The 11,201-nt window shown below is 38.1% G+C and overlaps 1 protein-coding gene across 1 annotated transcript in view; it reads right to left on the reverse strand.

Annotated features, from left to right (window-relative positions):
* Positions 1–42: 42 nt before the first annotated feature.
* LOC107296982 (zinc metalloproteinase-disintegrin-like atrolysin-A) overlaps positions 43–11,201 on the reverse strand; it is a gene marked incomplete at its 5' end in the record, with an annotated part of 16,881 nt that continues 5,722 nt past the window's right edge. The window contains 9 exons of the mRNA XM_029286186.1: positions 43–215; positions 591–708; positions 1,555–1,657; positions 3,651–3,846; positions 4,908–4,997; positions 5,974–6,151; positions 8,083–8,213; positions 9,466–9,550; positions 10,711–10,880. Coding sequence (XP_029142019.1) covers positions 171–215; positions 591–708; positions 1,555–1,657; positions 3,651–3,846; positions 4,908–4,997; positions 5,974–6,151; positions 8,083–8,213; positions 9,466–9,550; positions 10,711–10,880 — 1,116 coding nt within the window. The remainder of the gene's footprint in view (positions 216–590; positions 709–1,554; positions 1,658–3,650; positions 3,847–4,907; positions 4,998–5,973; positions 6,152–8,082; positions 8,214–9,465; positions 9,551–10,710; positions 10,881–11,201) is intronic.

The raw sequence follows: 11,201 nt of genomic DNA on the forward strand, positions 1-11,201 counted from the left end.
TAAACAGATTAAATATGGAGAAGAAATATTGCAGAATTTAGATTCCATATGAAAGCTAAGGGTGATTTACTAGTAGGATGCAGGCAGATGGGTCTCTTTGGACTTGAGGGAAGTTGAACCTTTTGGAAGAAGGATCTCCAAAATCAAATCTGAGGGAAGCCAGAGGTTGATTAGTAGGCTGTAGTCACATTAACACACTGCCTGTTGCTGCAGACCTGAAAGTCAAAGCAATAGAATAAGACAGAACTTTCCTACACAACTAAACTCTGTCATTTTAGAACTAACCCAAACTTCTTTCCAGTTATAAAAAATAAGGAGAAGTGATTCCTGATCCTTTAAGGTAAGTTTTGGGTTTGCTTCAGCATTTCTAAGTGCCTTCATTGTTAGGTCACAACCAGCTCTGCCCTGATTCTCTCATTTCTCTCTTCCACCTTCCCTATGGAGATGCCTACAAGATAAAAGAAAGGACTGTCTCTTGACAGTCCATCCAGAAGATGCTTTCAGCATTGATCAATTACAAAAAAAATTTAATGGTCACCCCATGGAACCAGACTTTAGAGCACACAGATTAGAGGTAATCTTTTACTAACCTTTCCATCTTCACATTTTGTTCCATGATCAACCATTCCATAATCTAGGTCCTCTGAATATTTGTATTGGCACGGAAAATTATTAAATTCGCAGAATAACCTGCCACACTTTACATCCCTGAAAAGGAAACAGTGAATTCATACTAATTAACAAGAATGGAGTAATGAGAGGCTGGTTCCTTTGCTTATTTCCAAGCATTTTGTTTGTTTCTTTGTTTCCCATGCCCCCCCCCCCCCATATCTTGGGTGACTTACAATACAATAAAAAGTTGGAAATTGCTAAAAACAATTATAATTAGAATAAAAGTTAAAAATTGAAAACCAAGATGATGGGCAGCCTGTGGGTGAGAATATCTTCTCTACCCAGTCAGTCCTCCCCAACATACAGGCCCATGCTGGGGACCCAGGTAGAGCCAGGTTTATAGGCTGTTCCGGGAGGCCAGAATTCTGGGGGCAGACCTCACCCCTGACAAGAAAATATTGCCAAGGGGAGCCACATTTATTAGATTTATTAGAAGCTGGCTGGGAAGGTCAGAAATGGTGATCATGTGATCTTGAGACACTGCAGCCCTCATAAATATATGTTGGTCACCAAGCATCCAAATTTTGGTCACATGACTATAGGAATGCTGCAACAGTTGTAAGTGCAAGGACTAGTTGTACATCACTTCTTTGAAGTCATTAAATGGATAGCTGTAAATCAAGGAGTATCTCTCCTTTCTGACACAATCTTTTAAAAGGCACTTCTATCCTCATGGCACTCATTTTACACCCAGCTTTTGTTCCACCTTGTAACCCAAGATGGAAAACAAAGGAAAATTAGCCATTCAGAAATTGACTCACATTTCTGTTGTTTTAGCCAGGTGATAGAATCATGTTCCAACAAATGTGGACATGAAAATACTTCTTATATTATCCTTATTTTATATCATCATCATAGCAGGAAATAATTTAGATTACTTACTCTCGTGCACATGGAATCTTTACATTATTTTCCTTTCTGCAGTAGAAAACAATGTCGCCGCTCTCGTTACTATCAAAACATGCATCTTGACCCACAGTTGCACCTGCAAGACGGAGTGAGGAACCTGAGTGTGTATCATGCCAGCAGGGTAAAGAATGGCTTAAGACAGGGGTTCCCAACCAGGAATGTTCGCACCCCCTGGGGTGCAAGACGATATTCCAGGGGGTGCAAAAACTTGGGTTTTCAAAATTATAGTGTATATGCATAATTCGTTGCCGTTACTTTGAACTTTTGTAAGGGGTGCAAGTATATATCAGAAGCATTCTAGGGGTGAGGAGTATAGAAAAGGTTGGGAACCACTGGCTTAAGTAATCTCAGAGGAGATATTATTTGCTTATTATTTGCTACTTAATATTTGCTTATTTCTAATCTATTATTTTGTAATCCATTATTTATCTAATCCTCAGTATGCTTGAATCATTCTCTATATGATACAGTGCTACACTAAACTTGCTTATTTCATTTTATGGACACAAAAGTTGAAGCCACTTTATGCAAGTTGCAGAAGACCATGCAGTAACTCAATGGCAAAGGGGAATCTGAGTGCAACTTCATTCCTCTGTGTGCTTATTCTCCATTTTCCAAGTTTAACACTGTTGTAGATACATTCCTGTGCTGGAATGCAGTGAGGAGGGGGAACCCCAGGTGGGAGGGGGTGCAGTCCAGATGAATAAGAGGCAATTCAGCCCCGATATTATATGTGAGAGAGAGATAAAATCAAGATCATGTGACATGTTAGTACCACTTTATAATGCTTTGGTAAGATCACACTTGGAATATTGCATCCAGTTTTGTTCGCCAGTATATAAAAAAAGTTGTTAAGATTCTAGAAAGAACTCAGAGAAAAGCAGCAAATATGATTAGGGGATTGGAGGCTAAAACGTATGAAGAACTGGCACAAATTGGATATGTCTAATTTAATAAAAAGAAGGACTAGAAGTGACATGATAGCAGTGTTCCAATATCTGAGGAACTGCCACAAAGATGAGAGGGTCAAGCTATTTTCCAAACCCTGAAGGGAGAACAAGACAAATGAATGGAAGCTAATGAAGGAGTGAAACAACCTAGAAATAAGGGGAATTTTCCTTACGGAACAATTAATCAGTGGAATGGATTGCCTTCAGAAGTTGTGGGTGCTACAATCTCTTAAATAAGAGATTGGAAATGGTATACAGTTTCCTGCTAGAGCAGGGGGTTGGGCTAGAAGACCTCCAAGACTCCTTCAACTCAGNTTCTGACTCTTTTAATTAGTGACCTGAAATCTGTGTTTGGGCTTTCTATATGCAAAGCCTCACTGCACCACTGATCTATGGCCAAGATAAATCTCCCTGATTACTGAAAACTGTCTTCTTTATATGAAAAAGGGAACTTATTTTCAGTTTCCTTTTTCAACATAAAACCATTCTGAAAATTTTGTGAATAGTCTGAAAGGTAGGAGTGATCAGTGACAAGAACCACATCCCCAACATCTGTCTCTTCAATTATTATGCCAAATGCAAAGAAAGTTTCAATCTCAGGGTTTGAATATTCTTAGCATACAGTCCCATAATCAAATTACATTATCTTGCATTGAGATTGTCTCAGATCTTTGTCCAATTTGGGAATGTATCCACAACTCACAAAAGCATCCTTCCCCCAAAGTCTGTCTTTCCAGATTTCTGGTCTACAACTGCCATTATCTTTGACCGTTGGCCGAGTTCTCTAGGGCTGACTGGAGCTTTAAACCCAAAGATCTGGAGGGCTGGGCTCTAAATCCTCCAAAGAAAGAACTTCATCTTGAAAAACTATTCCTTCTGGAAAAGACCTTCAGAAATTGTGGATATTTTTTAAAGAAGAGATTGGAAATGGTATAAGGCTTCCTGCTTGAGCAGGGAGGTGGACTAGAAGACCTTCAAGGCTCCTTCCAACTCTGTTACAGAACAGAAATGTAATGATGATTTATTATGGATACAAAGGAGAAAATATATTTCATTAATGGCAATGACTGTCTTAATATTTTATAACACCACAATTCTGAAATCCTAAGGTTGACTTACCTGGCCCCCAGAGAGCATAACATTGGTGATACATGATGGGGCAATTCCCATTGTAGCAGTAACCAAAGTTGTTTAGGCATGGTTGTCCATTCCTATGGTAGTGATCTGTGGGACAGTCAGCAGATTGGCCAGTGCAGCTTTCAGCAATGTCACACTCACTCCTTGCTGGCCGGCATACATTTCCTGCACTCGTAAACTGTGGGTGAGAATCAAAAATACTCCCAGCTATCACTCTTCAGCAGCAGAGATCAAAGAGTCAAAGCATGGTTCACAACACATTTCAAATCCTCCTCTTCATCTGTCTTGAGGATCACCAAGCAAGGCATCCCTGCCCTGCTACAACTGTGTGTGGTGCCTAGAAGTCCCAGTCTGTCTTATTTGCTATGGGGAAATGATTGCAATGAAAGGCTCAATTCCTGAAACACAGGTTCTACCTGTTGGTTGACCATAAAGGGAAAATCAGTTGGGCTGCCATAAAAAAGCAGCAAAAAGTGAATTGCTGAATTTCTCATGATATATTTTTATTTTTTACATGGGAAGAAGCATTCATATAATTTTCTGTCACGTGCTGAAAAACATGTGGCTCCCTTCTCTTGCTTGTGAATCTAGGCTTGTGATGGAAATATGGAAATAACAAAATGTTTTGGGCCACTCTGCTCAAAAAGTTCATTACAGAGTCAACTAGGATCCCACATAAAAAGAGGAATGAGGAACTAGCACCTCTCTTTCATTGGTCCTGCAGCACCTCCAGAATGCTCCACAAAAACACCTGAATTTGGAGCTTTAGAGAGCAGGTAGAGAACTTAAGGGGGAAAAGGGCAACTTTACTTCCAGAAGTCTCCTGCATCTATTTCCATCCTAAAAGGCTCAGAGAGAAAAATGTCACAGCATTACTGGAGACCTCTTAGAGCCTTACAGAAAGTCAGGAAACTGAATTGGGGCACCAATCTCAAACATTGCCTATCCTTGTTTAAACTTAATTTCCATGCAATCTCAGTCAAAGAACAAATATATTATTTTCACAGATATGATTTAACATGCTGAAAGAGTGCATTTGAGATTGAGATAAGACTGAAATTTTATTAAATTACCCTACCTATGGATATGTTCATAAGGGTTAAATAAACTGGAAGAAACGATAGAAATAGGGTTGAAATGTTTTGATCATAGTAAACAGCCAAGAGATATTACATTTCTATATGGCTAGTATGGAGCAGGGTAAAATCTCTCCTGGTGTTAAAAATAAACAAGTCTTACTCTGCATTGCTCACAACACTCTCCAGATTCACACTCTACCCACGAGTGTAGTTTACACGTTGCAGCATCACAGCACGGATATCGACAAGTCTGAAAACCAAAACATATCAAATGATGTCAGAATTTTCTGCTTGGTCTTTTTTTATTGGTCTATTTTGAAGAGGGAAACTGCCAAGGAAAAAAACATTTCTGCAATGTGTTCCCTCTTATGGGTTCATGCTAGCAAATGCACACATTGTTTGCTATTGTATACGGATAATGGCATCTTTCTGTGAAAGAGCCTTATCTGATATTTCCTATGTGACAAAAATAAAACAAAAATATCCTCATCTCCTAATTGTGAAGCCCACATAACATACAGGCCCATTCCTTTCTTATTCATGAGGGATTTTCTACTCATCATGCCAGCCTTTGAGGTAGTCCAGATTAGAAGCACCAACCATGAGTATTAACACTACCTTGATTGTAAGATGACAGTAGCAGAATCTTTCAATACCGAAGGTTTATTTCTACCACCTCATTTTTATGGACCAAGAGATGTTTGCCATACCCCATTGCTTCTGCAAGCTATTCTACGTCTTACATGACCATTGAGTAGACGTTTCCTCATTCTTTTGTCTCTCAAGGACATTCTCACAGACCATTACAGGTGTATTTAACAATATAAAAAGAACACTAAATTACTGTTCTTATAAAAATATTATTAGGATCAGAGCAAAGATTAAAGATCATCAGTTATAGGAGAAAGCAGCTCAAGAAAATAGTGGGACAGTAAATGTGGCCATGTCAACAAAATAGGAGTTTTCAGGAGGGAAGGATTTATTTCCCCAAATGGTACAAGTTCTCCATTCCTCTACATTCCTCTACAACTGGTTAACCAAATCCAAGAAACCCCTTCATACATGCATGTATATGAAGGACACAAACCTATGCCATTCACAAACCAACCTCTTGGATGGCTCAAACCACTTATTACTTAGAAAGCCAAATCATTTTTTAAGGAAACCCATTTTTGAAAAAAATCTTCAAATCATTCTTGTAGATAAAAAAAAAAAAAAGAACTTACTCTAGGAGAGCCACAGTCACATTCTTCTCCCACCTCCAAAAGGTCATTTCCACAAACTGGAGGTGAAACAATATCTGTTCTCAAGGGTTCATTGAGAATGCATTGTGGGTTATAATTGGTAATATACGTCTGATATTGATTAAGACTACAATTGCTGAACTCATAGAAAAGTTGTTCTCTGTAGAGATGAACCAAAATAAGACCATGACATCATCCATATTTGGACTAGGAACATAATTCATTGCAAAAACATATAAGATGGAAAAGGAATGGCTAATGAAGAAATGAAGAGGTTTTTTTTCTCTAAAGCTAACAAAATAGATAAGAGAATGTTTTGTAGCCCTTGATCTTAGTCCCAGATTATGCTCCCTCAGTTTTAATTCCACTAATTTTCCTTTTTTTTTTAACAAAATACATTTGAAATGAGAACTCCATGTGATATTAGTTGATTGAGCTGCGTCTTGTGTTTGAGTGGGCTGCCTTTTATTTTCATTTTTAGTCAGCCTCTCTGTGGAAGGGCAATAATATAATTGAAGGAAAAACTTCAATTTTGATCCAGTTTTTCTTTTCTTCTTTTGGAGAAGAACAATGAATAAAGAGCTAAATGTGTACCTCTCTATTTGCCTTAAAGTATTTGTTGTTGATTTCTTTTGTTGAAAAGGTGATAATATCAGCAACATGCCACTGACCTCTGAAGCTGCATACTTAAACAGATGCAAAGATGGCATCCTAAGCCCAGCAAAGCACCTTCCTAATGTTAATTCAAATCATTAGGAATATAATCATTGGCCCTCAAGTTAGGGGGTGGAAACAAGAACGCAAAGAGAATCTGCTGGTGGCCATTAAATAGACAAGATGGTCTTCTTCCAAGGTCAAAGTTGCACCAGACCCCTTCTATAGGGTTAATTGAGCAAAATTGTTTTCTAAGCAAAGTCTTCTGTACAAAACACCACAAAGTGTCTAGAAGTATTAAAGAGTAATCATGATGCCCAGAAATCCTTCAGGAAGGACAGGAAAGGCTACATAGCGTTCTCCATATTTCCTGCCCTCCTTGCCCTTGCATGAAATGGGAGGCAATGAAGTCCTAGGGCTTTAGCCGAAGAAACCAGAAATTGATCAATAGCTGGGATGCTCACTGAGCCTATACAAAACTCTTACACAAAAGTTATGGGGAGTTTTGCAACTGACAATTGCTGAGAAGATTTTGCTTCCTTTTTCCTTCTTGATGAAGTAAGGGCTAAACTTGCGCCCGGAAGAAAATATTGGTAGTCCATGACTTGCTGTCACAACTGGGACCAGTATTTCTATTGCCCAGCAAGCCAGTTGTTAAGTGAGTCATGCTCGGTTTTACAACCAGTTTTGCCACTTTGTTAAGTGAACCACACAGTCATTAAGGGATTGAGCTTGCTCCATTGGCTTTGCATATGGGAAGACAGCTGTGAAAGTCCCAAACGAAGACCGGTCATAAGTCTGTGACTGAAGGGAGGCTGCGATGGCCATAATTGCAAGGACTGGTTGTAAGTCACTGTTCTCAGGGCCATTGTAACTTTGAACGGTTGCTAAACAAATGGTTGTAAGTCAATGACTTCCTGTACGTTGCTACCTGCTGATTCCAGAAGACTGCAATATATGAGAGACATGTAACATATTCTACCTTGATGAAAGGGCGAGGCAGGAAAACCCCAAGGATGCTAATTTATCTTTTTCTTCCTGATGTTGCCTGGTTCAGAATGTATTTTTCCCCATTCTCCTTCCCACTTTAGGAAAGTCTTTAACGTCTAACTTGGTCTCCTCTTTTACCCATCACAGATATTAATATTTGGTTTCTTTGGCTATGCTTCCTACGCTGTTTCTTTAAACTCTGGTGTTTTGGAGGAAGCTACTGAAGGATGGCTATTCAATTGTTGAGAACATTTCTACCTTTTTAAATCCAACACATTTTAACTACACATGGTAAAGAGACACACAAATGACCAAAACCCTCCTTTTTTGTAACTCCCTGGCCATTTTATTTTTGTAAATTCTCAGTATATTTAATTTAACAATTAATTGCAACCATTTAAAAATAACTTGATTGGAAAGGCATTAAAAGTTTTCCTCAATCCTTACCTTAGCTGGTCAGCCATAACGCATGAGGGAGCACCACAAGTACAGTATTTTATGTCATGATGAATGCCCAGATTATGACCTATTTCATGGGCCATTGTAACTGCAACCAAAAGATTTATTGCGCTATGATCCTGAAGAAACGATAATACTTTGTTTATTGTTAGTCCACCAAGAAACTGAAAGTGAATCCAAATATTTTTAGCCCTAACTGGCTAAAACTGGTAACTAAGTGACCAATTTTAAGTTGACGATACCATTCTAGCTCTTCTGAATATATGTGTGCCCACCAAGACTCCAGAACATACACAAATACATCCAGAAGGAAACTTTAAAGCCCGGAAGCTACAGCACTGGAGAAGATCGAAACTTATGCGACCATTTGCTGTGTGCATTTATTTACTTACTAAAACTTACAGGCAACTTCAATCCAAACAGTACTCCGTTTCTTTTGCTAGAAGCTAGCATTTTCAGAATATTGAAGGTAGCAATCCTAAACTGACTTAAAAATGAGTTGGTCTTTCTGAATAAAATCACCCTCTTGAGCAAAGAGGCTTATGAATATGTCGTATAATAATAATAATAATAATAATAATAATAATAATAATAATAATAATAATAATAATAATAATAATAATAATAATAGTAAAGTCGGAAGGGACCTTGAAGGTCATCTAGTCCAACCCCCTGCTCAGGCAGGAAACCCTATACCATTTCGGACAAATGGCTGTCCAGTCTCTTCTTAAAAAGGATCCCAACTCTGCCTTTTAAGAAACAAAGGTTTATGAGTTTTGTTTTATATGTTTTGTTTATTGCCATGTCTCTCCATTCTTTCTAAATGAACAAAAAACTAAGTTTACTATTTCCCAATAAATGTATAGTATCACCTTAACTAATATGGTTCTCTTGCAGGATCTTAAAATACTGTAGTTTTTTTTTCTTTTTAAGTGGATTAAGTATTCTTTCATTTTTTTCAATGTACTATAATTCAGTCATATGTAATCTAGATACTAAATCTCTTGGAATTGCTAAGAATATTGTTCAGAAGCATTATCTGGAAGTATTGTAACATGATTTGACCTGCTCATTTGCCAATCAGAGCACAATTTGACTCCTCTTGATCCACAAACATTATAATATATTGTCTTCTTCTGATATATAATTCATTGCATACAAAAAGCTCGTTCTACAACCTATCTAGAATGCATTGTGCCAAAATGCCATCAGTTGAGGCAGGACCTGGAGATGTCAAATCCACAAATAAATATGGATGAAAATGACATGGATCAAAAATAACAAGAGACTTTATTTGTAAAGACGTTTTGCCTTTATATAAGTTTTTACTTGAGTGCAAATAGATAACAGGTATCCATCCGTTCTACTAACCTGAACAATTCCGGTAGAACGCTTCGGGTCACACATGCTGCTCACGTGAGCCCTTCCTATAGTTCGTCCATTGAAGTCAATTGCTCTGTAAGAAAGATGGGGAGGGGGATAAAATTGATAGAAGATAGAAGAATGTTATGTAGTCTTAGGATATATATGGCTTTCTGCAAACCCCTCGACCCGTCCTCAGTTACTACCAGTTTTCAGAATGTTAGAATTCGTTTTAGGCTCTAGTCTCAGAAGCCGTTTAACTAAGCAGGTCTGTTAAAAATATTCAGGTTGGCTGGTGTTAGCATGAATTAGGTTGGGGAGAAGGGTTAGCATGTTTTCTAAGGCCATTTAGGTTAATTTAATTCCATTAACTATGCAAACCCCAAATACATATTTATTTAATAGATTTTGTCTATCAATTTAGCTATGGGGTTATTGAAGACGAGATGGTTTTAGGAAAGGTGATTGGGTGGAAAGTCAAATCACCATCTGTGGGAAAAATAAAATGGATTTATTTTTGGGTATTTTTTAATATTCTCACTTGCCATTTAGATCTGTCCTCCATCTAGCCCCTATTTCATAAGACCTACTTGTTATGCAATCCTGTAAGATTGCTCACAACCCAATTGTTATTTGTGCAATATCTTATAGATGTAAGACAATAAACATGTCAGTTTCCCACTCATGAAATTGTATGACAATATATAGGCTGATGGGGTGTGGAATTGAGCAGTTAAGACAGTGGGCTTGTTGACTAGAAAGTGGTCAGTTTGAGACCTACATTCTGCCTGATGCAGTGAGTTCCTGTTACTTGCTCCAGCTCCTGCCAGCCTAGCAGCTCAAAAGCATGGAAACATAAGTAGATAAATAGGTACCATTTTGGGGAAGGTAATAGCACTCCATGTGGTTCTGTTTAATGCAAGTGTTCATTTACTTGGTGCAGAATGGGAACCAAAACATTATTTAATTGAATTAAAAATGCATGTGTAAGTACAGCAAAAGTATAGCAGGATAATCATATAAGTTTCAATTTTAAATCCAGGTGAAATTAAATCAAGCTGAGTTTTTCACCTGCAATCATTCAAGGCCTTCTCAAAATCAGCTGTCATCTACAAAATAAGTGGTTGACGTTGACCCAGAAACATAGTTCACCCATGGTTCAAAGCATAGAGCAGAAGCTCTATGCAAGCAGTAACCTTCCCATAACCCTCCACTCTGGCCACCCCCACTCCCTTTCCCCACAATGAGACGTACGAGAGTAACTGAGCATTATCATGACTTGTGCGATTCAGCAAGACTGTCTCTCTCCATTTTCCAAATAAGTCCAAAGTAACTCCTGATGCTGATGTCACATTAATCAAATCTTCTTTGCACCAAATTTCGAGACCAACCAGTGCGACACGAATATTCAAAGGTATGTAAATCTGTCAGGTGGACACGGCATCAATCAGAAACTCAAATAAAAGTAAACCGTGAGAAACATTTCAAGATTAAAAAGCAACTGACATTGGCCTCTACGGGCAGGTGAAAAAAAATAGATCTAGGCATCAATAGAAGAGAAATCTCTGGAGCTCAAGGTTGAAGTCCTTGGTGCTCTCTGAGTTTGCTGCTTTGCTCACTCATGTGGAGTAGTCAGATAATGAAATGTCTGCAAGGAAACCACCAAGCTCAGACAGCACTAAGGACTCTATATATTGGGGAATAATAATAATGTATTAAGCAGGAGAAATAAATAAAAGTATAAA

Source organism: Protobothrops mucrosquamatus, unplaced genomic scaffold (assembly GCF_001527695.2).
Source record: "Protobothrops mucrosquamatus isolate PMUCROS unplaced genomic scaffold, P.Mucros_1.0 scaffold3060, whole genome shotgun sequence".
Lineage (NCBI taxonomy): Eukaryota > Metazoa > Chordata > Lepidosauria > Squamata > Viperidae > Protobothrops > Protobothrops mucrosquamatus.